The sequence below is a fragment of the Gallinula chloropus genome (genome assembly GCF_964237585.1).
Source record: "Gallinula chloropus genome assembly, chromosome: 5".
Lineage (NCBI taxonomy): Eukaryota > Metazoa > Chordata > Aves > Gruiformes > Rallidae > Gallinula > Gallinula chloropus.
The window spans coordinates 68,722,966-68,748,612 of NC_140090.1; the positions used below are offsets into that span (position 1 = coordinate 68,722,966).

The 25,647-nt window shown below is 44.7% G+C and overlaps 1 protein-coding gene across 2 annotated transcripts in view; it reads right to left on the minus strand.

Annotated features, from left to right (window-relative positions):
• SH3PXD2A (SH3 and PX domains 2A) overlaps positions 1-25,647 on the minus strand; it is a gene marked incomplete at its 5' end in the record, with an annotated part of 251,842 nt that overhangs the window by 75,367 nt on the left and 150,828 nt on the right. For both annotated transcript variants that reach the window (XM_084265565.1, XM_084265564.1), the window contains one exon: positions 10,108-10,136. In XM_084265565.1, the coding sequence (XP_084121691.1) occupies positions 10,108-10,136 (29 nt within the window). The remainder of the gene's footprint in view (positions 1-10,107; positions 10,137-25,647) is intronic.

Below are 25,647 nucleotides of genomic sequence, written 5' to 3' on the forward strand. Positions count from 1 at the left end.
GTCAGCAAGAAGGAACAAGACTGTTCCTTAGAAGTGTCCATTTCTTAGAAGTGGCCTAGAACCTTGTTTACTCTAACATTTATCACATATGGCAGGACATGAAACAGAAAGTAAGCCTTTATTTTGTCAAGCCTGCCAAGGAGTTGGCATAAACGCAGTGTCACTTTGTTGTCCCAGGTGCTCAGGTTGGCCACCTTACTGTCCAGAGCAGGTAAGGAACCCCAAGGGGCTAGGCTCAGTCTACTCAATCCCTCCTCTGGCTCTTCCAGAGTTTCTTGCTGGGATCTTGCTTCCACTTCTGCCCTTATCACTTCCTTTCTGCTGTCTTCCGACAAGCAAAGGAACAACCTCCTCCTGACAAGGTAAGGATAGCCATCCATACAACCAAGAGCAGGAAGCTCTTGTTTCTGCTCCCATCTGCAGACAGGACATCATGCTTGGTCCCCTTGTATTCTTGGGAGCCATCTCCAAACTCTTCATCTCCCAGACCCACTAACCATCCTGTGTCATCATGTCTACAGGTTTCTATCCTCTAGCCCCTTCCTCCTGAGCTGGGACTTAACACTGTGGTTAAATGGGAAGTCAAGAAGATGCAACAGAAACTAGGGAAGGGAGAGAGAAATACTTGGTACTTCTAACCTTCCATGTTACAGAAGTAGTGTAGCCCTACAATATGGCTGTAAAACAGTTTAGAAAGAGAAGACGTAAGTCTTAATCTGAATTAGAACCATTTTCATACATTCCTAGCTCACACAATCAACTCATTCAACTGGGCAGAGAACAACAGAGAGTCAGAGAAATGGGAGGATGGCACAGAGAGGTTGCAAGTGTTTTGATCTATTTCCAGCACTACCACCCAAGGCACCCTGTTGAACTGTGCCATTGACACTTGTCCCTGCAGAGTCCAGAGGGATCTAAACAAAAACAACATTTGTGCCTGGTGCCCGACCCAGGGTGGGCCTGGTCTGCCATTACACATCCCAGGTACCCCAATGACAGATATTTGCTACTGTGACTGCTGAGCAAGCAACAGCCACCCTTGTCCCTCACCAGAGCAGCTTAAATAAGTTTTCTTTGCTCTTATCTCTGTGGGATGCTAATGCATCATGTTTAAAAGCAAGCATTTTCAGATAATCCCACTGGGAGACCGCATTTTATAGTAAGCCTCTCACTCCTGCAGGTACCTACTTCTCTATACTCAAAGCAGAAGATCACTTCCACTCCCCATACCACCTGTAAGAGGTAGTATCTTTATCTTGGGAAAAAAATATTTGACTAGTAGATTATCAAACATGCAAACCCAGCTGAAGCACATGTGTACACAGACTGGCAAAGGGCATTAAATAATGCTTTTAACTTCAGTCCTATTCCCGAGTTCAGCCCCATCACAAACAGCCTGTGTGGGATGTACTCAGGAAGAGGCACAGCCTTTGTGCAGGGAGTGGGGAGAGATGTGCTGAGCTGCAGCAACAAGGCCAGCAGGCACCTTCCTCTCCCCAGCAGAAGTGGCTGCCCCGGGAGCTGCTGGGGCTCCTCGCCTCCCCAGCGCCGCACTGCAGCAGACCAATCTCAGACCATTTCCACTTGCCACGTAAGCAGAGCTGCCTGGCGTACGTTAGACCCACACACACTGCCTGGAAAATGCTCACATCTGGCTTTCACGTGACTTGAGCGTGCCTCACAAATTCATCATCTGGCTAACTCTCTCCTACAGGGGAGAAACCCACAACCAGAGCGCCCTTTCCTGAGTCGGAATGGAGCAGCGGGATGAGAGGATCGTGTGCTCGACAAACTGCTCAGCAGCACGCTCACAAGCTGCATCTCCACAGCCTCATACAGTCCCTCGCCCTTTTTAAAAGCAGAAGTGTAAAAAAAACTTAGTCTCAATTTTCTACCTTGCTTACTTCTGCAAAAGCCCATCCTAATCCCATTTGCAGACCCAGAAGTATCCAAGATTGTTTAGTTTTTGTTCTGGCAGCCATAGCTCATATTAACTCTTTCCACATGGCAAGCAGGAATGCTTCCCACATGACTGCTGTGGCACAGCCCCTGCACATACAGCTTTGTAGCAGTTCCCAGTTTTGCTGGGAAGTACCTAGAATATCTGAACACTAATCCGCATCTACAGCTGTACAAACTCAGAGTAACACCCCTCTGACAGAAACAACCGAACTGAAAAGGACCAAACAAAACCCCTCCAGTCTCCTACACTGCCAAGGCGGAGGGCAGAGAAGCCCCAGCCATTGCACTGGGAAAGTCACAGGTATGTACTATCACCAGGATTCATGCATGGCTCAAATTAAAAAAAGAAGAAAAAAGCACAAGCATTAAGTCCCAGCTGCAAAGAAGTCGCACTGCCAAGCACAGAGAAACGTACAGCAGCGTCAGTGTGCCCAGGCAGCCTGTTTTAACTGCCAGCAGACTGAGCTGGCCAACTGATGCACACGTAACTCCTGCTGAACACCTGAATGTTTCCAGCCACCTCTGGTTAGATGAGCCACTCCAGGCAGAGCAAACTGGTGAGGATTTTGCCTGTCACACAGCCCAGACACAGGCCAGCCAGGATGTGACAGGTATGAAACCAGGCACAAAGCTGGAGGCACTTGGGGAGCGCTGTTTTAGGAGCAAGTGCTCTCAACAGCCTAAGGACACACACTGCCATCCAGTTTTTCTTCTCAAAAGACAGATTTAAGTTTCAGGTGCTCTCCAGACTAATTTATCTAAAAGACTCAGGTCTGCTCCTCTCAGCTAGCCAGCCCTGCCTGAGCCACATACAGATTCCTGCAAAGACTGAGAGTCACTACCCTTCTCTCCAGCATGTTTCTCGCCTGCCTCAGCCAACATGCCAAAAATCAAATCCAATACCACACAGTTCTCTCCATGCAAGAGAGGAAAAACCCACGCAGGCAGTGTTAATACCATCTGCCACCAGCAGACCGAGGGGGAGGCAGAGCAGGAGCAGATGGAGAATAGAGAACTCCTTAAAACCACAGAAAGCGTCATTACATCCCTGAAGGTACTGAGAACTCTCTCAGCACTCAAGTGAAGGCTCTCCCAGGCATTCGGATGGGTGCATGCTGTTCCACCACGGCTGTGCTCAAGCCACACCTCATACTTGCAGTCCTTCCCTGCCTGTCCAGCCTCCCTGCCCCAACATCGGTGCTGAACTGGGAACAGCAGAGAGCACAAACACATTCCTTTCCCTAATCCTGTACCCTGTCCCCACGTTTCAGTTTAAAAGCCAAGGAGGAAAACAAAAACCCACACAACACACAAACAACTCTTCCTCTCTTATCCTGCCTTCCTCCCACCCCAGCATATGGGCCACCCAGAAGACAACAATCCTATACATCTGATGGGCCTCATGTATCGTCAGCAGAAAACCAAAGCAGTGCAGAATAAACTCTCCTATCTGCTCTTCTCTTCAGTAGCCTCAGGCAAAAGTCCAAAGCATTTCAGTTTAAGCAGTGACTTTAAAAATATGGTGCATGAGGAGAAGTGTGAGATCAGTTTCCTCCTGTCAGAATACCACAGACTGGATTTGGAGTGTGGGATTGGAATGGACAGATTCACATCTTGACTGAAAATGCAGAATTGGGTCACACACACACAGATGCCACAAGGAGATGAAGTCTGCCTGACTTAGCTGAAGCTCTTCAAATCCTGCTCTGTGCCAGTGCACCTGAGCACAGAGCAGTGGCCCAGCTTTGGGAAAGACACAGACTGAGCATTCCTTCAATTACATGGACTTGTCAAAAAGAAGAAAGGGACTCAGACTTGTTAAAAAAAAAAATCAGGAAAGAACAAGCTGGTTTAGGAATTACTGCACCAGGCAAGAGCTAAACAGAAGCTAGAGTTTAGGAAATTCACTACTTGAGGAAGAACAATTCTCCATCATGAGAAGAGGAATCTCTGTCATCAAGGACACAACTAAAAGATGCACATTAAGATCTTTAATGACTAACTTCTTCTAGGACCAGGCCCAAGATGCACATCCCCAGTAATCATATGCTAAGGTTTGTTTGGTCCATGGTTGTTACGCTTCTGCCTAGTCTCTCCTTTTATTACTAAACCCTTTATCATCCTGTTTAAAAAGAAAAGAAAAGAGCTATGTGAGAACCAGAATGTTCTGCCAGAATCTGCTGTTTTTAAATTCCATGCAGTAATTAGAACATACAGCCAAGAAGGTTAATTGTATGATGGGAGAACAGATCCTGATTTCTGATCAAAAGCAATCCTGTCAGTACATGTTTGTGGGGTTACAAAATAGCGGCTGGCAAGCTACCTAGTCCAGCCATCCATATCAACAGGCCAAATGGCACCAAGGAGCCAGTCCACTGTCACCATTCCTGCACTAATTGTGGAAAACAGTACCAAGAACACAGCATGCAGGCGTGATTCATCAGGACACAAACAAGAGCACGAGCCTCAGTCTGTGGGGATCACGTCACACCACAGATTTCTTACAAGGATTAAGACACCAAGCCCAAGCTACATGGTTTAAGACATTTCTGGGACCTCACCATGGACTTGGACAAACTTGGATCCCCATTTACCACCTAAAAAAAAATATTATTTAAAAATAGCCTTCAAAGCTGAAGGTTTCCTTTTCGATAGAGTATAGGGAAATGGACTTCAGAGACAAGCACCATGAGCAGAAGGACTCAAACTAATATGTTAATTAAAAAAACCCCACACTGTAGCCTTACTGCTATCACCTAGGCTCAAATTCACTAAGGAATAACCAACTTCTTGCTTTGTTACTCGTGCTCAGTGCAGGTTGCCCCAAGACATCTGCTCCAGGCACCACCTTGACAGAAGATGCATCACCTCATGCTGAGCACCATGTTAGTTAACTGGAGAGAGGAAGCCAGAAACAGAAATAACAATGAACTGAGTAAGTTAAGACACACCCATCACATGATACCAGTCGCATCTGCGCCTCTTCTAATATTACAAGGGCAGCCCCCACTTCAGATGACATGCCCCTGACACTGCAACAATTTTAAGGTAAATGAAACACAGCACCATGCCTATCTTGCAGAGACCCTTCCTTCTTCCACTGCAGCCATCTCCCACAAATATCAAAATATATGCCAGGGCTGGAGGCCACATGTTCCCTTCTCTCCTAAGAGCCTGCTGCAGAGCTATGAAGCCGGATGAGGGCTCCACACTCACAGTTGCACCAGCAAAGCTTTTTCCTAAGGGTTGGCACTTCAGTCCCACAACAGGTAGAGAAGCTCCAGCCACGCAGCCTTGCTGGTCCAGCTAATGGCTCACATGCTTATGACCCCACTGAATGATTAAGCACAGAAGGGCTAGCACACACCATTCATCTTCTCCATAGCGCCTCAAAAGAGCCAGTTCAAACTGAAGTTAAGAAAATAAAGCTCATTTATAAAAAGAAAAAGTGAGATGTGCCAGAGAGCTGTAAGTGCAGGCAAGACATGTGCAGTGTGACAGGACCAGAAAGATTAAGCCCTAAGGTGATGAGCATAGCTCAGCTATAAAGACAAAAAGCCAAAAGTTAAGCCATTTTCCTTCATAATTACAAATGAAGCCAAAAAAGTCCCCTACCCCAATAACTCCAAGAAACAGCAATTAAAGCATCTCCCTGAATCCAACAGAGCACACATCCTCAGCACACGCCTGTCAGTTTCCCTAGTAATGAAGAATTAGGCTAAAGCAACAACTCTTGCTGTCAGCTCCACCCGTAAGCCCAAGGCAGCGATCCCACAAAGTGATCAGTCATGCAGGCCCTTGGTGTTGTTACAACAATCCACTTGTTTCTCACTTGGAGGCCCCACTTCCATCATTGTTGCAACTCTCTCAACTCTACTTAATTTCCCTGCAGAGGGAAGAGACCATTATAGATGTTTCTATAAAAAGTTTGAGAAGTAGCTTCCAGTGGACTCTGAAGGTTTTGTTTATTTGCCAGAGGATACATCCTCCCTAGTTTTACATTACAGGAGAGAAAGGAAGCAAAGACTGTTGCCTGGGTGCTGTCATACTCAGCCAGTCCAAAAATTGGGGGTAAGAACCAAGTTGAAGGATAGCTCTCTCTCCACAGAGGAAGCAAAGCCTCATCAGCATCCTCACCGAAGCAGCACCGACTTGGACCAAAGTGAAGTTAATATTCTAAGTGCTCATTTACAAGGGTTATTTAAATAGATTTCAGCTGGCAGACTCAGCCAAAGCACAGACAGCTTGATGCAGGCAGGATCTGATCAACTAAAGAAGAGAGACACTGCAGTACTGATGGAGCCACAACTTTTACAGTTTGTTCCCCCTCCCTTGGAGGAGCATCCTACTGCACAGTGACAAGGTGCCAGAGAAGTCTGCCGAGCAGCAGCTTGCAGCCAGCTGTGCCCCCAGCAGCAGGCTGAGCAGCAGGAGCAACCAAGCAGTGGGGTTTTTTTGTTCTGATTTCAGATGGGGTTGGCCAGCACCGCTCCTGCCAGCATGTACTGAAAGCAGTGAGCACAAGGGCTTGGCTACCTACAAGGCAGATGGCAGAAGCCCATGCCTTAGTTTTGAAAGAAAAGGTGAAACCACATCTATTTCGACCCTGCTGTTAGCAAGGAGAACCTCCTCAGTAATTGAGGAGCACTGACTCAGTGTGGAAAAGCTGTGGAGCCCACATCAGCTCCCTATTGCCACCAAACACCAGGTCCAGATGTGTGTATCAGCTTCTCAACTGAGGATCTGACACCAACTTTGGCATGAAACCAGACATGAAAGATTATCAGCAAGGAAAGAGGGCAAGATTATCTTACTTCAAGAGTCTGAAACTTGCTCTAACCAGCAAAGGGGTTGTGTAGAACACATCTTTGGGAAGAAAGATGCTCCAACTAGCTTTAGAAGCCACATCAGAATTAGCAGATGTCTCAAGGGTTAAATTGTTCACCATGCACAGATGGTAGCTGGTAGGGTTTGCAGAGTGGATTAACCTAATTTGTGGTTTGTAATGTACCATGCAAATATCCATTACTAGACCTGCAGCAATTCTGCCCTTTTTTTGATTTGATGAGAGAAAAACCACACAGTGTATGCTTGCACAGAAGTAATGCCTATTGTACTGACAAATGAGTGGCTGTTCATTTGGTTAATGCAACTGACAAATCTGAATCTGAAAAGTAATTCCTTCCCTTTTTGCTATGTAGGGTCTTTAGAGAGACCTAGATGAGACCATTTGTTGCGAGCACACAGAACAAGCCCACAGTAACAAGTCCTTACAGTTGTACTGAGGTCTCTTTGGCACTGACAGATGGTCATTGAGCAACAATTCAATTGCCTGGAAATATGGAGGCTGCTTTCTGAGGCGGCTCTGCAGTCTGTCAAGTAAAGCCCTACAAATCCAAGGTAACAGCACATGTGGCAGCTCAAGTCACAGCAAACGCCCATGCCTAGGCAGAGCCTCAGTTGCTGCAGTGAAACACAGGTCTGAGAGCTGACTGCAGGTTAAAGCATTTATAATTAGATCATATCCAAGTGAAGGGCTACATGTTTATACAGCACTTTTCACAAGAGGAAGCCTGGCATGCAGAGGTGCCTCAGTTCAGTGCAAGACTCCCCTCTGTTTAGCTAAGGATGTGCCATGCTATTGCGTTTGGTTCACAAGGTCTCAAATGTTTACAAACAGTATCAGCTGCAGCTATAAATGTTTCCATAACGCCTATTAAGCTCTCAGCTTATCCAATTTCTCCCGGCTCTAAGGGGCAAGCACAGGACTAGCTAGACAGTCTGGCAAGGCAGAGGTCAGGGTAGAGGTGACACTGGCTGTCAGAGGCATTCCCCAAATGTTTGAGCCATCAGCCACACTTGGGTCATGCCTGCACATGTTTGAGCTGCAGCAGCTGTGGGATTCCTGCTGGATGGTGCGGGACAGCCACGCTCACACCCAAAAGCCTCTTTCCAGGACATCTTTAGTCAAGACAGAAGATGTTTTCACAGCTCTGATTTTTGGGATGTGGTTGCATTTAAAAGTACCTGTTTACCTCTTATTTAAAGACAGACTAGTGTCTGCACCTATGGAAGAAACTACATTTTAAAGCGATTTGTTATCTTAAAAAGACTCTCACAGCACACCCTGGAAATCCGTGCTTATTTACCCCATTGCTTGTTCAAGCATCATAAAGCTGGTCTTTGTTAGAGGCTGTAACTACCAATCCCCTTGGCATCTTCCCTCGCTTGTTGTGTGCACACTCCCACAACATCCAGCTCCAAACAGAAGGAAGCATTCCTCCGGCGCTCTAAAAATCAGGGGAGATGGCTGAGAACAGAGTCCCTTTATGCAGCTCATTTTGGTCAGAGGGCTGCTTGACATTCCTCTTCCTACAGGGTAAGTGGAGAAAAAGCACCCCTAAAACTCTGTTTCCAAGCCCTAGCCATATATCAGCCAAGCACCAAGAAGCAATGAGGAAACTGTCCCAAAAGCACACCTTGCAGCATGTGGAGGTGGGACAGCCAAGGGAGAGCACCTGACCTGGGCATTCATCCCTCTCAGGGCAAGAGGACAACAAATAGCCCAGTGGGGAAGCAGCCACAACTGGCATCTCAGCTGCACTGACTCAATCCTTCATTCCCCCAGTGTCATGGGCAATCAGCTCCCATTTCCCCCCAGAGCCACAGGAATGGAGGAGGAACAGTTTCTCACACTCCCAAAGCAATTCCTCACATCTCTTATAAGAGTATTGAACTCCTGTGTGTGTCAACTGGTGCACTAAGATCAAAGCTCTCCCAGCCTCCTAATACTGTTCAAGGTCAGTGCTAAATCAGGTTTCCCCAGAGACTTGAGCAATCTTTTTCACTGTCTTTCCACAGCCCAAAAGATCCCAGTGCTCAGGATGTGGTACTGAGCCAGGAGCTCCCATATTCAGTTCTGCCTTGAACCTTTATGGTCAGCTCTAGGTTACCATGTCAGGCCAGCACCTTGTACCATGCTGGCCTCTTCATTACCACAACACACCTCAGGGAAAGGGCACCAAGAGTGTTGTCTTTCAATGGCAACAGCCACTCAGTGTGCAGGAAACCAGGGTGAAGCAATACCTTCATTTCAGTGCATCACTTAGCTTATTACAGGACTATATCTTAAAAGCTCTCATAATTAACCAACAAATCAATCCTGGCAGTGACATTCATTGGAATCCAGTATGCTACATTCATCATCCCTTCCTTCCCAGAGATTAAGCTGTTGCAGTGCTTCTTCATCATCTTAAAAAGCAAGAAAAATCCTCCCCTCCCTTGCACACAGGCCAGAGTTTTCCAGGAGTTGCTATTGGTTTGAAAGGCGTCTCTTTGGATGCCCTGAATGCAATTTGGAGAACCCAAGACTCCAAACAAAGTCAATGAGAGTTGCAGGTGCTCAGTGCTGCTTGAGGGGAAAAAAATAAAATAATTTTTTAAAAAAAGGAAAGCCCTGACACATCCAGCTCTGAGCAGCCAAACCCAGAGGCCCATAATTACATGTCCCTGTTGAGAACACATCTGTAAAAATCACTAAGAGCTACAAGGGGAGGGGAAAAATTGGATTTATATAGTTCCAGATCAGGGTTTTATAGGACATTTGAATCCAGCATCTTAAAAACAAAACCCTGAACTAGAATCTTTGAGGCAGCCCAAACCCAGATACAGGCACTAAGAACCTCAACAGAGCTTTCTGAGGCTCACAAAAAAAAACAAAACAAAACAAAAAAACCCCCAAACAAACAAACCCAAAACCCCACTATTAAAAAAAAAATAATCAGAACAGAAAAACATGCCCCTCCTCTCCAGAAAAGGACCCCAACTCTCAAGCTACATTTTTTTGACTGTTTGTTTAGGTAAAGATTGACTGAAGAAAAAAAAAATAAAATAAAAAAAAGACAATACATTTAAACACAGTTATCCTCTCAGACTGGAGAAGGGGATGTATAAATACAGCCAGAGAAAAGCAGTCATTTTAATGCAATACTATTTAAGGCACATTTCTTCTCCTTCCCAGTGCATAGAAACTGATGCCTGTCTGCAGCAACAAAAAGTTAAACTGCAACACAACCTCATGCAATGCAAAGCAAAAGGAAGGGAAGGGGGGTGATCGTGCAGTATGTAAAAAGCCCAGCATCTTACCTGATTTTCTCTTTGAAGAGCCATAGTCCCTGAAAAAAAGACAACAACAAATAGACATGGTTAGAGCTGGAAACGGTGGTGAGAGAATGAGCACCTCCCCAATTTCCACCCATATGCTCAAGGGCTCATCCTGTACCCTCCCTCCTTTAAAGAGGAGGTCAGGGCTGCAAGGCATTGACAGGCAGGGGCCAGGACGGGTCCTGAGCAGCACCAGCTCCTCATCATCAGCAGCTGGGGCTTCTGCAGCACCAGGGGCTCCGGGAGCATGTGATCAACGAGACAGAGCAAACCATCCACAACCAGCAAGGCAGGGGAGAAGGGTGTCATTTTTTCCCCTTTAAATTGAGCTATTAAATGCACAGCTACTGAATTAACCCTTGATGTTCCCCGGAGAGGAAAAGGGATGTTAACTGTTTGCTGCAGGGGTGCGGCTGCTACAGGCTTCTCTGGCATTGCTTGCAGTCCTCTCGTTTCAGTAGCTAATTAATTTGTGAATAACTTCCAGACCCCTCCTCATTATCTTTGATACACACTTGTCTTCTGCAAGGAAAAAAAGCCACGCTTTCCTCCAGGATGGGGAACGCACCCTTACTTTTCTGTGGTGCTTTAAAGGGTGCTGGCACCTTCGCTTGTGGCAGAACAGCTGAAAGCTCGGACAGCTGCTGCAGAAGTGGGAAGAAATTACAGAAGGGAGCTGTGAGAACTGACTCAGGATGACCAGAAGTGAGGACAGAAACACTTCGCTATGGCTGTGCTTCCCCCCAGAGCTCTCCGGAGCCTCTTGGACCCAGCTCTGAAACGGTCTGTGCAGGCAGCAGCACGGGCAGTGACAGATCAGGCAGAGACAGCATCTCTGTGTGGGCGCAGCACCTGCAGCACGGCTACACACCCACCCGGCAGCCCTAGTGCTGGGAAAGCCACAGGCTGAACCTGCTGCAGAGGCAGGCTGTGCTTAAAGGAACCCCACCAGAGGGGCAGGCAGCAGCCCCTAGAGTTTTGGGGGCAGGCTGTCAGGAGTGGGTGTTTGTGACTCGCAGCATGCTGTGTGTTCTGGGGGAATCAGAGGACTGTCCAAACCATGTTTTTCATTTCAAGAGAGTTTGGGGGATCATCTGAAGAAAAGACATGTGTCTTGAGGGCAGAGGTACGTCTACCAACAAATTCTGTTTCTGCCAGCACTTTGCATGTATCCCATGCCTTAAATATCTAAGATTTGCTTCCAGTGAGTAATAACTACTTGGGAGATTTTTGCATCCTCTTTGAATTTTCCAGTGTCATTTCTACTTCAATTAAATGGTTGTTTTCTCAGCCATGTCTCAGTTATATTTGATGTGAAGATGCTGCTGCTAATGAATAGGCTGTTTCTTCTACAGAAGTGATATCATATGCAAACATAATGCTTGCTATATGGTGCCCAAAACAGAGATCCCTCAGAACAACCCAGGGAATGCTCAATCCCCAAAATGTAGTCCTCTGCACTGGCTCCACTCCCATGACAGCCTGGAGCTTTGTGGTTACTGTCAGTACAGCTCTCTTGGCATGTGAAATTCTGTGTTTGGTCCTGCCCTGAACTGCCTGTTCTGGCAGTGCTAAATGGTGAGAAGGTTAAACCCTGCTGAGATCCACACATGCAGTTTGCTTTAACCTCTTATCTCCACTGTGCTCATGCCTGATGATCACTTCAATCCCTTCCACCTGTCCCAGCTTTCTGCAGCAAAGCTATTATTCTGAGGACTATAACCTGGAGCTGGGTTCAGCTGGCTTTACCCTCTGGACCACATCGCCTCCCCATCTCCCTCTGTCACGCAAAAAACACTGAACCCAGCTCTTGCAAATGTTAGCACCCAAGAGGACCCTGGGAGGATGATGTAGCCACATGCAATCCCTAGAAGAGAAACACAACCAGCCTTCCAGTCTTTGATGGGAGGAGCCCAGCACATATATTTCCAGGGCAATCTCCTGCCAGCCAGCCACCCTGGAGAGACCCCACAAGCATCCTAAGAGATGCCATAGGTGGACAGAACACACCCAAAAGGGTGAAGACAAGCAGCATTAGATAGACCCAAAAGAGCCTTCAGCCTGACTAAAGTTTCAAAGAAAACCCAACTCTTTTCTGCACTTAAAAAAAAAAAATGCAATTTATATGATTAGAAATGCGGTCTTGATGGATTGATATGATTAATAAGCAATGAAAAATGGATAAAGATGTTGCTGAATGTCTTTGCCCATCAGATCAGGCCAAAGTTGGTACCTGAGTTTGGCAAGCACCACAAAAGGCTCAGAATTCGAACCTCCACCCTTGATGTTCTCCCACATCTTTCAGCCCAATCTCTAGCTGGTTTTAGGGCTTGTGTGAGTGACAGCAGCAAGGTTTTAAATGTGGCTTGCTCTTTTAATTCTAAAGCATGAAATTTACAGTGATGCAAAGGAGAAGAGCAAAATTTTGAAATTTCTTTTCTTTCTCCATGCAGATCTGGGCTGACAAGAAATACTGCATAAAGAATTTATTTAACTAATTCTTCCCCCCCCAATAATTTCCTCATTTGACTGGCATTTCTTCTACAGCAAAAGCACATCATTTATGGAAAGTGTACCTGCCCTTAAGTTTCCCCACACAAGCCCTGTGGTGGGCAGAGATGTTCCACATCACACTGCTAATGCAAGCACAGAGCACTGCCCTTGATATGATGTGACAAGGCAGATTTCTGGTGAACAGCAAACATGGTGCCAACACAGGCAGTAACCCTTCATGTGGGCCAGGAGCGAGGCCCAGGAAACCTCATCATTCCTTCTCTCATGGTTTGTGCACAGTGAAAACAAACCTCTGTGTTAGTTTGAAGAGGATAAAAGCCCTTCACTGTCATGGCAAAATGCACAGCTGAGCAACTCGGCATCAGCCTCAAGAGGATGAAGCAGCCAGTAGCTCTCAATGATATTCCTTTTGACATCAGGAGGGTAACTAGCATCATCAGACGATCCAGAGTGTATCCAAACTCTTGAAGGCAATTGAATCTGCAACTTCTGGTCTTAATTTCTAGTCTGAAGCACAAGATCATCCTTACAGAAGAAACTACAAAATACCTCCCAACTCATGAGGCTCACTAAAAAAACTCAGAAAGCCAACAACCAACCTATTCAGCACCTTTTCATTTTTTAATTTATTCTGTTTGTAAGTTTTAAAGTCAAGTTTTACCAGGTTCTGATTTTAGAGTTCCTAAAGTCTGTGTACCTTGTATCTTGTCTTTTCACTTTTTTGTACACCCACATTTCACTCCTGAAATCAGGACAAAATCGTATCTCATAAAATAGAGCTTGAAAAAAAATCTTCATCTCCCCAATAAAACTGTGAAAACCAAAATGTGTTCCTCCCATTGAGGATGGGAAAAAAATAGAGCACATAGAAGGTATAGCAAATAATCTGCCCAGCTGGGCAAAGTGCTCTTTGCATGCATGTTCTTCTCTCTTCTAATGAAGAAAGCCTGTGCTGCTGCTTTGCAATAGCAGCAGCAAGGAGCCCTCTCTGACCCCATATTTATTTTCTATGCCCTAGATTTCACATGTGGTTCATTGCTGTCTTTCCCCTCTCCTAAGTGATGATCTATAAGGTGAATACTTCTTAGCCTCACTTTTTGCAGAGGCGCATTAGTATGAGGCTGAAGGGTTATGTCTCCAGGATAATAAAGGAAATTCTTTAATGGTGTATCTTAATGTAACAACTTCTAAGTAGAAACTCTGTTCTTCTCCTGCAATACAAACTGCACCTGGCACATTGCTTGCCCTTAAACAAGACAAGAAACCCTGCCTTGCAAAAGAAAAGCCCTTCCAAGGAAAGGGATGATGAATGTCACGTCTGCAGCTATACAGGGAAGCTCACTTTCTCTTCAGCTCTTGTTCTTTATCTTTTTTATCTTTACAGACATTTCCATTCTTCTTCCATTTTGATATAGGAACAGACACCACCATCCCCATTTCCCTTCCAGACTTAGCTACCAGAATAGCAATGAAACCAGCGGGTGCAGCTAAGAATAGTTCTGGCAGGTCCCGTCTTCATTAGCCAGGATCGCTCCATCCTTGAGCAAATGCCTTTTGCAAAAATACCATATTTCCAGACTTTTTTGTATAAAAAGATAGCAATCTTGTCTAAAGTCTTCCGTGGGGCACCACCTTTAGCTGACACTGAATTTCATTACTGTCAAGGGGAATATTTCCTGCTGCTAACAATATTAAAATATCACTGGTGCCAAGCACGTCTCACAAGCTGGACACACTCCTCTTGCTTTGATGATAAAGGAGAGGGAGGCTGGATCTTCTTTCTCATCAGCATCGCACCAGGATAATGTTACTCACTTGACTTCTAGCAATGAATGTGAAAGGAAGATCACGAGCAATGCTATAAAGCTGATTGCCCTGTTATCACATTAAGCTACCCACAGTCAGTCTCCAAATTTGTGAAAGATAAAAATACCTTACGTGATTGAATTTATGTGTCACTTGCAGTTGGATTTATTTATGAAGGTTATATTAACAATGTTACAGGGAAGTTTTATGGCACATCCTTTCTTTAGGGGCTGGTTCTACCGCTGTATTCAATGGGAGTTAATATGCATTGATGTGTATGTGCGCGTCTTCATCTACCTAAACACAGATATACACAAACAAGCCATGGCACAATTGATAAGCTGTGTAATGAATCAGGAGTATCCTGACATTTGCTCAATAAAGCCTAAGAAATATTCCAAGAGGAGATGAAGACTGGAGGTGACTAGATGCATCTTTGATGGACTGTGCCTATTTGTTTAGCCCTAATTCTCATTCACCTTTGAAGCCCAAGGTTTCTCCTACATCCTCAGTGGAGATCCAGCACGTCAGCAGAAACCTCCTGCTGGAACCAGGAAAGTTTGCAGAACAACACTGCATCAACTGCTGTGTTGCAAGGCTGCAAGGCTGCAGCTTGGCTCCAGCTCCCCCTCGGAGGAGATGTATTCAGTTAGGGGAACCTCATCCCTGGAGCAACTGTGATGCAAAGCTCTCTTAAAAGCTTCTCCCTTTTGCCAGGGGACAGTCAGCTCACTGTGGGACTCATCCTTTCCCAGACAGGTCACCTTTTAGCCTGTCAGTAAAGCAAGGGTCAGCTTCCACTCAACTAAGATTTCAGACAACTGAGTTTCAACCGTGAGAGAAAACAGCTCCTGCAAAGCATGAGGAGCTGTCAGAGCCACAGAGGAGCATGGCCAAGGTTGCTGCACAGCAGACATTTCATCAGACGAGAGAGAAGCTAAAGGGAGAGTAAATCATCTTTCTGTCTGTTTCTCAGTGTTTGCTGTCCAAAGGAGATGAGACAGTGACAAACCCTGAGTAATGTTGGTTTATCTTTAACCTCTAAAGTATTTTAATACATAAATTAAAACAGTTCAGTATTTGTTGCCTTTTGCTAACTCATGTTTAAATACACTGTAGGTGTTTATGTTCCCATGCTCCTTAATTCCTAGAAGTCTCTAGTGGTGTGGGCAGGCTGTGGTGGAGATGTATGACATTTCAAACAAACAGCTTGGATTATCATTTAATCGCCAATGATTTGCCAGGCAGATTAAAAGCACAAAAGTGTTTTAACAAGAAAGTCCACCCTCTCCTTCCCGACACTGATACAGTTTGCTGTCAGTAATGAAGACCACTTTTTCGCAAACTATTTGTCTTAGGATGGCTATCAGATTCTGGGACTGTTTTTAAAGAAAACCAACACCAAAATACTTCGCTACTGCTCTTCACACACACAGAAACCTGAACCTTGAGAATATATTTGCTTCTTGAAACTCTCCTAACTGATTTTCCCCAACAGCCAGACTGGAATTTTCTATTTGAGACAAGGCACAAAATCAAGTATGACCAAGAGCTCTCACCAGGTACCTGCCTGTCACCAAGGCTTACAGTTGGAGGAGCACCCAAACACCTTGATATTACACAAACACACAGGAGCTACATGGAAAGTGCAGGGTTAAATTTTGCACTCATGGTACGCAAAGTGCAAAAGTTTAACCATGTGCATGAAGGGATCTCCCTTCCCACTGAACTCTGAGACTCATATAACATGTAATTAAGCAAAATTAACGCTCTATGTTATGCATCAGGAACACCAACCCCCAAAACATGGACGCATAGAGTTATACATTTCCCCCCTCCAGCATTCCATCCTCAAAAATCATAAAAGCACAGCTGATCTCTTCCCTGAGCCAAATAAACAGATGAAGGATTTCCCCCCCCCCCTTTTTTTTTTTAGAAAATATTCTGCTCATTTCCTGATATAAATCGTTGCATTGTGGAACCGTCTCGAACATGAATCTGTCCTTTCTGAGCAGAGGTCGAGCTTTCCAGCCATGTCAGAAAGGGCCCCATTGTGGCAGTCCCAAGACTGCAGAATTCCTTGCCCCGAGCAAAAGGGACTTGAGGGGCAAGAAGAAAATCTGGTGACCTGACTTCAAATCCAGGCATTTCTTGCTGGCTGGAAGTGGTCTCTGCTTGCTGCTAAGAAGGGTAGAAGCCACTGTTGGCTAACTAGCTCCTTGAGCAAGAGAAGACAACACGAAAGAGAGAATTCTGCCTTCCTACCACCTTTCTGTTGTCTTCCCAGCATGGCTGTCATGATGGCATAGGTAAACAGCACACCATTTTAACTTCTTGTTAGGTTGCAGTGATTCTCTGAGCATCACATAACAATTGGTGGTCCACTTTGGCTCACCAGGACCCAGCTGGAGGTTCTTATTTAGAACTGACTTCTGAACACTCCCTTGAACCCAACAAAATGAAAGGCAATACCAAGTTCTCCCTGAGGAACTTGAAACACAACACTGGAAGCTCTACTATGTGTGTGGAAGAGAGCTTGTCCCTATACTAGTAACCATAGCTCATGCAGAAAAGCCAAAGAGATGGACACTGCTTCCCCTCCAGTAATGCTCCCTGCACCTGAATCCATGGATTTGTACCATGACAGAGAGGTGCAGGAGACGGAAGAGCAGTGTCCTCTGCACTCAGAGGAGCCTTGAGGTTAGCCCTGCACAGCCCAACTTGAGCTCTGCCACCAGCTCTGAGGTGTAGGGAATGCAAACTGCTGTGAGACAAATGCCACCTCCATGGACCACCTCAGACTCATGCAGACCCATGGTGTTTGGGGGCATCTGTTACTGGGTTTTGTATTTTTTTTGCATAGGAAGGGTATAGAATGATGAAATAGGTTTGAGGCATCCCGCCCCTTCCCTGAATGTTTGGGGAATGTCACAGATTTCTGTCCCAAGATTCCTCAGCAGTGAAGCTGATCACTTGGCTCCAGAGTGCAACTTCAGTATTTGGCTCGGGCTGAAGAAATGCAGAATTAGCCTCTTGAATTTTTCACAATTATATTTTTTATGATTTAGTTATCCTCCTGGAAGAGGACAGGGCTTTGGAATTGCATGTTCAGCATTTCACCAGGCTGTGAGCTACGGGGCAGGGTGATCTGACAGCAAAGCCCAGTCTCTCCGGCACCAGGGAGAGACAGCTCGGCACAACCTGGAAGCTGCAGGACACTGGGGCAATGAGCTAACGCCATGTGATCCTCTACTGCGAGGCTTCAGTGGCCTTGAAAAAGACAACGTGAATGTTTATAGCAAGCTTTTTCCTGGAAAGAAATATAAAAACAAGGTCTTGCCTAAGAGTCACGGCCTCATCTGTTTTTGTTTTACCCTGTTTATTCCTTCAGATGGCAAATTTCTCCACAGGACAGAAAAATGTATTTACCTTTGCAAGAACTCACTTCTAAACTGACCTTGCTTGTCCCTTGTGGGGAGGCCAATTTATCTCTGTCTTACAGTGACCAGGCATGTGTCACTTTATTATAGCCTTTACAGAATAAATGCTGAGTGATAAAAACAAGGTAATAAAAATTAATCATTCTCATGTGCAGCCTTTCTAGTTGTGCTCTTCACTTTTGGATTTTATTACATACATCTACACACAGATACAATATATGTGTAAAAGATGCATCTAATCATAGTTACAAATTACGAACTTAATATCAGGATATGTACCTTATAAATGAGCTGGGCTAATGAGCTTGCATATATCTCATACAAATCTCATAAAGAGCTTGAGAAGGCAGCACAGGCTTTGAATCTTTACTTGATTTTCTCTCGAGACCTTCCTGATTTGAGGGTGGGCCCCTCAAATTCTAGTTTCCATAGGAGATTTGAGTCCAACCTTTGATCAACCACCACATGGTCCATCTGGGTTTCTAAATTGCAATCCAAATGGTGTTTAGAAGAAAAGGCAGAGTCCCCTTGCTGACCCCCTCCAGGGAACATGTTCCTTCTGCTGTTTCGAACTGACTTGATGCACTGGACTGACTATGTGCACGGTGCTGCCACTGTCTCCTCCATCCCACGGTGTCAGTGCCCTGCTATGGATCACTTCCACAAAAGCAGATATTGCTCACTACACATCAAGTTGTGCCTGCTCACAGGAGGCAGAATACCACCTCTTCCACTGGACACCAAGTGTCGTCCCAAAAACTCTCCATGCTAGAGCGTCCTTGGAAAACAAGAGAAAGACAGAAGCAGAGAAAACTTGCAAGTTGAATATTTCAAAGCCTCAGACTGACTGCACCAGGAAGAATTGTTAGAGCACAACAGTTTAAATCAGACTAAGAGCTTCTGCATGCAATGCAGTTGAATCCTGGTACTCACTGGTTTTAGACATTATAATCACCCAAACTAGACTTAGGTTCAAAAAGCAATGAGATAAATTCATGAAGCAAGGATAAATGGTGGCTATTGTACTCCATGCACTGGATGCCTTGACCCAAAAAGTCCTGTAACTGCTGAATGCCAGAAGCAGAGAGGATACACAAGGGAAGCTCACTCTGTATTTGCTTTGTTTCTTGTGTTGGCTGTAAGCCACTGTTGGAGACAGGAGACCAGATGGGGCCCTGGTCTCACCTAATTGTGGCCTTATAATATATTATCCTGTAAAAGATCAGACTGGATTAGGATGAATTACACCCAAATCATGCTGCATTACTCAGCACATTAAATTGTCCTTAATCACATACTCTGATGGTCTAGATTCCTGCTTAAATTTACCTCCTGTGCATATTTCTGTGCCTGTTCTGTTGAAACCACTGCTGAATTTCAACTATACATAACCAGGCTCTAATGAAAAGCCAATAAGGCTCTTTGATCAAGCCTTAATAGGACTCATCATGGGGACATACTCTACTGTGGCAAAACAGTTTCCTCATCCTGTCTCTTTCAGAAATGTTTTGTGAGCCTTTAAAAGCCATTCAGCCCTGATTTATGTTAGCTAAGTGATTTCTGTTGCACATGTGAGTTACAAGAAAAGCGCTCTCATCTCAATTTGCTACACTGCTCAGGAAATCAGTTATAAATGCTGCAGTGCCTTCAGTGTCTCTGACTTCAATGCAGCGGAAACGAGCAATTTGAGTAAATACTTCATCATTCCCAATTCTCCCATACACCACTTCCAGTACTTGACAAGAGGCAACCTAAAGGATATTTTTTCAATGGTTAAAGGGTACTGAGCTTCCCCTGTCTAAGCTGTTTACCTAAGCTGTTTGCAGAAGCTATTCAAGGAAAGAAACATGCAATTCTTTAATGGAGAGCATATGAAACATGTTGATGACTATCTAATAAAATCGAGTGTGCATTCAATGAGAGTGAGTCACCTCATCACAAGTTTAGAGATGAGGGATGTAGAAATGGTGACTAAGCAAGCTTATGCAGTAAGCCAGGGATGCAACAGCAACCCAAAATTTTTGATGGCCTGACCTGACCTGCCAGTGTCATCCAACCAGCCCTGAGCATAGGTTAAAGAAGGTCTCTTCACACCAGATGCCAGTAGAATGATAAGAGCCAGAGCAAAGTGCCTATGGGCAGGAGAGCTGTTGCCAGTGTGATAAGTGCTAAAACCATTGCTGCTGCTTTGCTTACGGTGTTTGTGAGCAAAGAAACACCTCAGAATTGATGAATCCCTGAAGTAAAGGATCTCAAAGAGCACATCAACCCTTCTCCCACATTTTCATTTGCCAGAGAAAACAATGTTGGTAACTACTAGAGAAATAAGTACCTACTTTCTGTGAAGTCTCTTTTATTGTCCAGTTTGAACCTTCCACACCACTCCTATTCACATTGTTTGCCACTACCAGCAAGACTTTGACTCCAACGTCTCTGTAACTCCTCTTCAAGAAGGTGTAGGTTGCTGTTAGATCACCTCTTTACCTCCTCTTTGCCAAACAAATAACAGAAACAGAACAAAAATATCCAACTACTTTTATCTCATTTCTTCTTGCTCATCATCTTGAGGCAGATGGACCCAAGAAAGGAGCAGTGACCCCAACAACAGCAGTCTGGGCTGCCTTCCTCCTGCTCTTCCCTCCTACTTGTGGGAAAGCCCTCAGCATAAGCCATCCCCTTCAACTCACATAGCCTTATCAGTCATATCCCACCTGTGAGCACAGTTCCCTGTGGCAAATCTGCAAGGACTGGTGACACTGAGCCCTCAGGAGTCCCATGGAAATGGGACCCTGGAGAGAGCCCACCAGGAAGGCAAAACAGAAGAGCATCCTGCCTGCCTTACTCCTTTCGACCACCCAAGTTGTGAGGATACCTGCACACATTCTCCCCCAAAATGCTCTCCTTTGCCCCATACCAGCCTCAAAACCATCCCATGGTGGGCACCTGGTCTCAGTGTTACTGCCTGGGATTCCCCACAGCCTGTCCCAGTACCTGGCACAAGTGCTGCCACTAGCCCAGATGCCAGAGGCTCACACAGGGAATTCCTAGGTTGCCGCTGGCATTTTTCACATTTTAAAGGCTCTAAATTAGCAAAGTAAGAAATGAGTTACAGGCATTTCCAGACAGAGCCCAGGCCCTGCTAGACCTCTGAGTTCCCAGTCTAAAGGAGAGTGTGCCAGATGCTTGGTATTATACAATTTTGCATTCCTTTCTGGTGCTGTTCTTATGGTGCCTAACACTTCTGCACACTCATCTGGCTTTTTAGCAACTTGCAGCTTGGACCTTTCTGTCTTGCTGCTCTTGCTACGTGTCCAAGGGCAGTCGGACCTGAAAGATTAAGACCTCAGTGTGCATAGACAGCAGATGGCTCTTGCATCTGTACTTACTTTGCCGTGCTAAATACCCTATTGCTCTAGCTAGTTTTACATCCCCTTTTAGCGGTAGATGTCTCTCCTGACTTTTAAAAATCATCTGTTGTGCATATGGCCCTTAAATTGGTAACTATTTTTTCCAGGAGAGGCAAAAACTTACGATGCACGTGGGAAGACAAGATCAAGCCCACAGTATGAACTCCCACTTCTTCATCTGGTGACTGAAGTCTTTTCTTTCCTCATTATATTTCCCTGAGTTAGAACAGCAAGGTTAAAACACCACCGCTTCCCAAATCTGCCTCAGCAGCATGTCCTCAGCTCACTGTCTTGCAACATCAAATGTCTTCCCAGCACACTAAAGAGCAATGTAGTTCTCTGTAGGACACTGATTTTATACACCTTTGAATCATTTTCTGCCTGTTTCCTACAAAGTAGCACATGGAAATATCTTTCAACTGATTGGGTGCTCTACTAGTCAGAGACATAAATCACGCCATGTAAGATCTAGTGTGAGTTCATGAACTCTAGGGAATTTTTCTAATCATTGTCCTTTGAACTGAGCTTTTTCAGACACTGTAAAACTCCAAAACATATCTACTAAATGCATCTAGTAAATTTTGCTGGATTGGCAACTACTAAAAGCAGACTTGTCTTCCCTGATTACCTACCAGCATCGGGCAGTCTTAAAACATACTCTGTGGTTCTTACACTAAAACATAAAAGAAAAAATAAGTCCTGAGCTTGTCTTGCCCAATATAACTGTTGGGATTCATTAAATGATTCCAAATTATCACTGACAGGCACCAGTTAAGCCAGAAAAGTAGAGACAACTTCCCAAAGATAAAACCTTTCAAACACTAGGGTTACTTTTCAAGGTAATGATCATAACCCATTTCAAATGCCCAACTCTGATAACAACTCCCAGTCTTCTGGGCTCCCCAAAAGATTAGAGAGGTAAATTACCTGGCATTTGCAAAGAAGTATCACAAACTTTCCTTAGTGCTCCACCCTTGGAAGTATCAGGCCTGCTGAGCTGAACACCTCATGAATGAATGATGATGTTACTTTTCATACCATGTGTGTGAAACAGTATTTTTTTACCATAAAAAAGCTCTATACTTCAAGACGATGTAAGAGAGTGCTTCAGTCTCAGTGCTCAGCTCATTTTGGGAAGGAAATAAAGAAAATAGCACAGCTTTTTCAGACTCATCCAATATATAATTCCTGAGACTAGAGACAGACAGATACAACTTTTAGAGACACATAGTCTAAATTATCAAAACTTCCAGTAAATTTTGCTTGGTTGGTGCTTGATCTCGCACTTATAGGTTATAATACTGAACTTAGAAAACACTTTTCAGAGGCAGAAGATGTTTTTCCTAGTACATGTACAGACCCATACTAATACTTAATGAAAAGGGCAAATTAAAAAATCATATTAAACTCAAAAATATGCCTATATACTTGCTCCAAAACACTTCAAATCATCTCAGTTGACTTTCTAAGGTGAACAGCATTAAATATGAAATAACTCTGGGGAAAATAGGAAAGTATCATCTTTTTATATGCCTTTTAAATGTATGCAGATCCTCAACATTGAGGCACAGAAGTGCCATCACACATGATTGAACAGTGACATATCTGAGTAGACCTTAAATTTTGTAGTCCAGTTCAGATACAAATTTGGATGTTTTTCAGACATGCTGACTTAGAAAACAGTAAATTTCTCCTTGTTCCTTTTATGTAACTCCTGCCCAATTCTCAGTCCACACATTAACTTTTAATTCACCTCATACATCTCCAAAGGGGGTGTGTGTGTGTGGTATTTCCAGTATCTTTTTCCATGTTCTAGGTTCATAAAAGTGAAGAGGCACAATGAATGGATTTAATTATTTCCATCCATTCAGCTAGTTATAGAAGACGACCTTTTAATTCAGCTAAAAGAGAAATTAGTTGTTGCTTCAAAATGAACACTGATTCAGGGGGTATTTCTGGCCTGAAACATGAAGGAGCTCTATGTTTTCAAAGCTAAATGGCCACTGGCAGCTTATTACTGCTGTAACTGTTCATGTTATCTCATATAGAGATATCAGATGCGGGTGAAGGGAAAATGTAACCAATATTCAGGAATTACGCCCCCTCCTTTTGGGTTGTTGATCTCTCTCTCAGTAATTTACAAGTTCAGAATGTCAATGAGGTTCTGCAATTGTCCAGCCCTGCAATCAGCTTTTGTGCACTATTTTCTTCCTTTGTCACTTAAAATGCCAGAATCTGGACAATAAGAAACCACAGCAGGAACATTGCCTTTCATTTCAGGGGCATGTGGTGCTGGGCAGTGAGCTCTTCTCTGCAGAGCTGCATCCACCACAGGGTGATGAGAGCATCCCTGAGGTCCTGGGGAGGTTTGTGTTTCCTGAAGTGCACACCGCAGCGTCCAGCCAAGCAGTTACACTGGATATCATGCTGGACTGCAATCATGCTGCATAAAAACAACTGTCAATGTGAAATGCTAAGGTCTGCATCGCTCTTAGCTCCCGGTAGTGAGTCTGAATTCAGGGCTATTTTGAATAATCTCTCACTGCTGTACAACACTGCAAGATTCAAAACTAGGATCTAGGCTCACCAGCCATGAGATGCAGAATAGAGATTATAAATCTGATCATGAAACAGTGTCCTGCTGCCAATAACCTCCTTAGCAATGATTTCTTCCCTAGTCATCCTCTGGGATTGAAATGGATTCCTGGAACCTTCTGCTTTGCATCCGCCGCTTCTCCCCCACCGGCTACCTGCCCTCCCTCGCTTCACCGCTTCTGGCCTCACCCTGTTGTCCCCTCTGTAGCTGATTGCCTTCCTTTCCTCTTTATAACACACCTCGCTGTAAGGCAAAATCACTCTGATCACTACACAAACATACAACCCCCCACAACCTGACCTCCCTAGCACTAGTGTGTGCAATGCCAGAAACTCATCTCTCCATCTTGCCCAGCTAGAATAATACACCTCCAAGCTCTGCTGTACATCTCATCCATTAGCAGCGCCTGGGGAGCTGTGCAGAGACCTACCTCATGATTAGATAAAAGCTTTTCCTTCTAAATCACTGTTCAGAAGAAACCAAGGGTCTGGAAGAGTGAAATCCGCATACATTAGAGGCCAGGCATGTCCCCTATGCTGGTTATTTATGTGTCTTTGTTTTATGGTGAAGAATGCAAGGTTCTGTAGTAGGGAACAAGCGGCTTCTTTTATCTGCTGTGATAATGATACCAAGATCCTTTTCTTGGTAAAGACACAAAAAAGGTAAAGTGCCCCAGTCTTAACCAAGAAGAAACACTGTTAAAATAATGTCATGAAAGATCTCAGAGCCCTGTGTGCATCAAAACAAATCTGACGGAGATGGAAGGGTAATGAAGGTCAATGATTTTTGGCCATCTCTCTGCCCTTGCTCCCCCAGAGTCTCATGCCCAATAGGCCCCAGAACTACTCTAACCAGTCAAGAAACAGTAAAAAATGCAAAATTATACTCTGTCCCTGCTCTCTCCTTCACTGAGAGTCTTCAAACTGCCGTTGAGGAAGCTGTGAAAGCAGCTGACCATTGAAGCACATGCCACAAGGACATGCACAGAGATGGTCCCCATCGTGTGTGTGTCCCAGAATCACAGCTGAGTGCCAGCTCCAAAGAAAGGATTTGGAAAAAAAAAAAGAGCAACAATGACATGACCACTGCAAAGGTGTCTCCAAGTGCAGTTTTGCTCAATGCAAACAAGTCAGGAACATCTTGGGAGGAAAACAGCAGCTGAAGCTGGGAACAGACTCTACTTGAAAGACCTCTGAACATACAGTCGCTAATGTAACTATGGCTACGTTATCTTCACAGCTGAGCACCCAGAAATCTGAGTGTATTTCTCTCCTCAGAAGCAGGGACAAGCTACCACAGCACTACACAAGAAGAAAGCTCAGCAAAGAGCTCCTGGCCCAAAGTCGCAAAGGAAGAGAGGAGGCCAGGGTTTAATTCCTCAGTTCCTCAAAGCCTTCAACTCAGCTGGGCCAACCTTCATCTCATGCCTTAGCGTGAGTTTAAAAATACACTGTTCCTCTTAAAAACGTGTCACAGCTCTAGAAGCAAGAAAATCAGGTCGTGGGTGGGAGTAACCGCACAGAACATATATACACTTTTGAGCAGTCTTTTAAATTCCACTTTAGAAAAAGCACTTCAGGAGTCGAACACACAGTTATTATCAGAGGCTGGAAGCAGAACTGTTGGAAGAGGTAGGGGTCACTTTCTATTCGCTTTTTAGGAAACACACAATCCTTTGCAGCTCTGTTTTTTAGAAAAATAATTATTTTATGCTCAGTCACAGCTTTTCAGTGGTAACGTCACGCCCAATTTAGAAGAT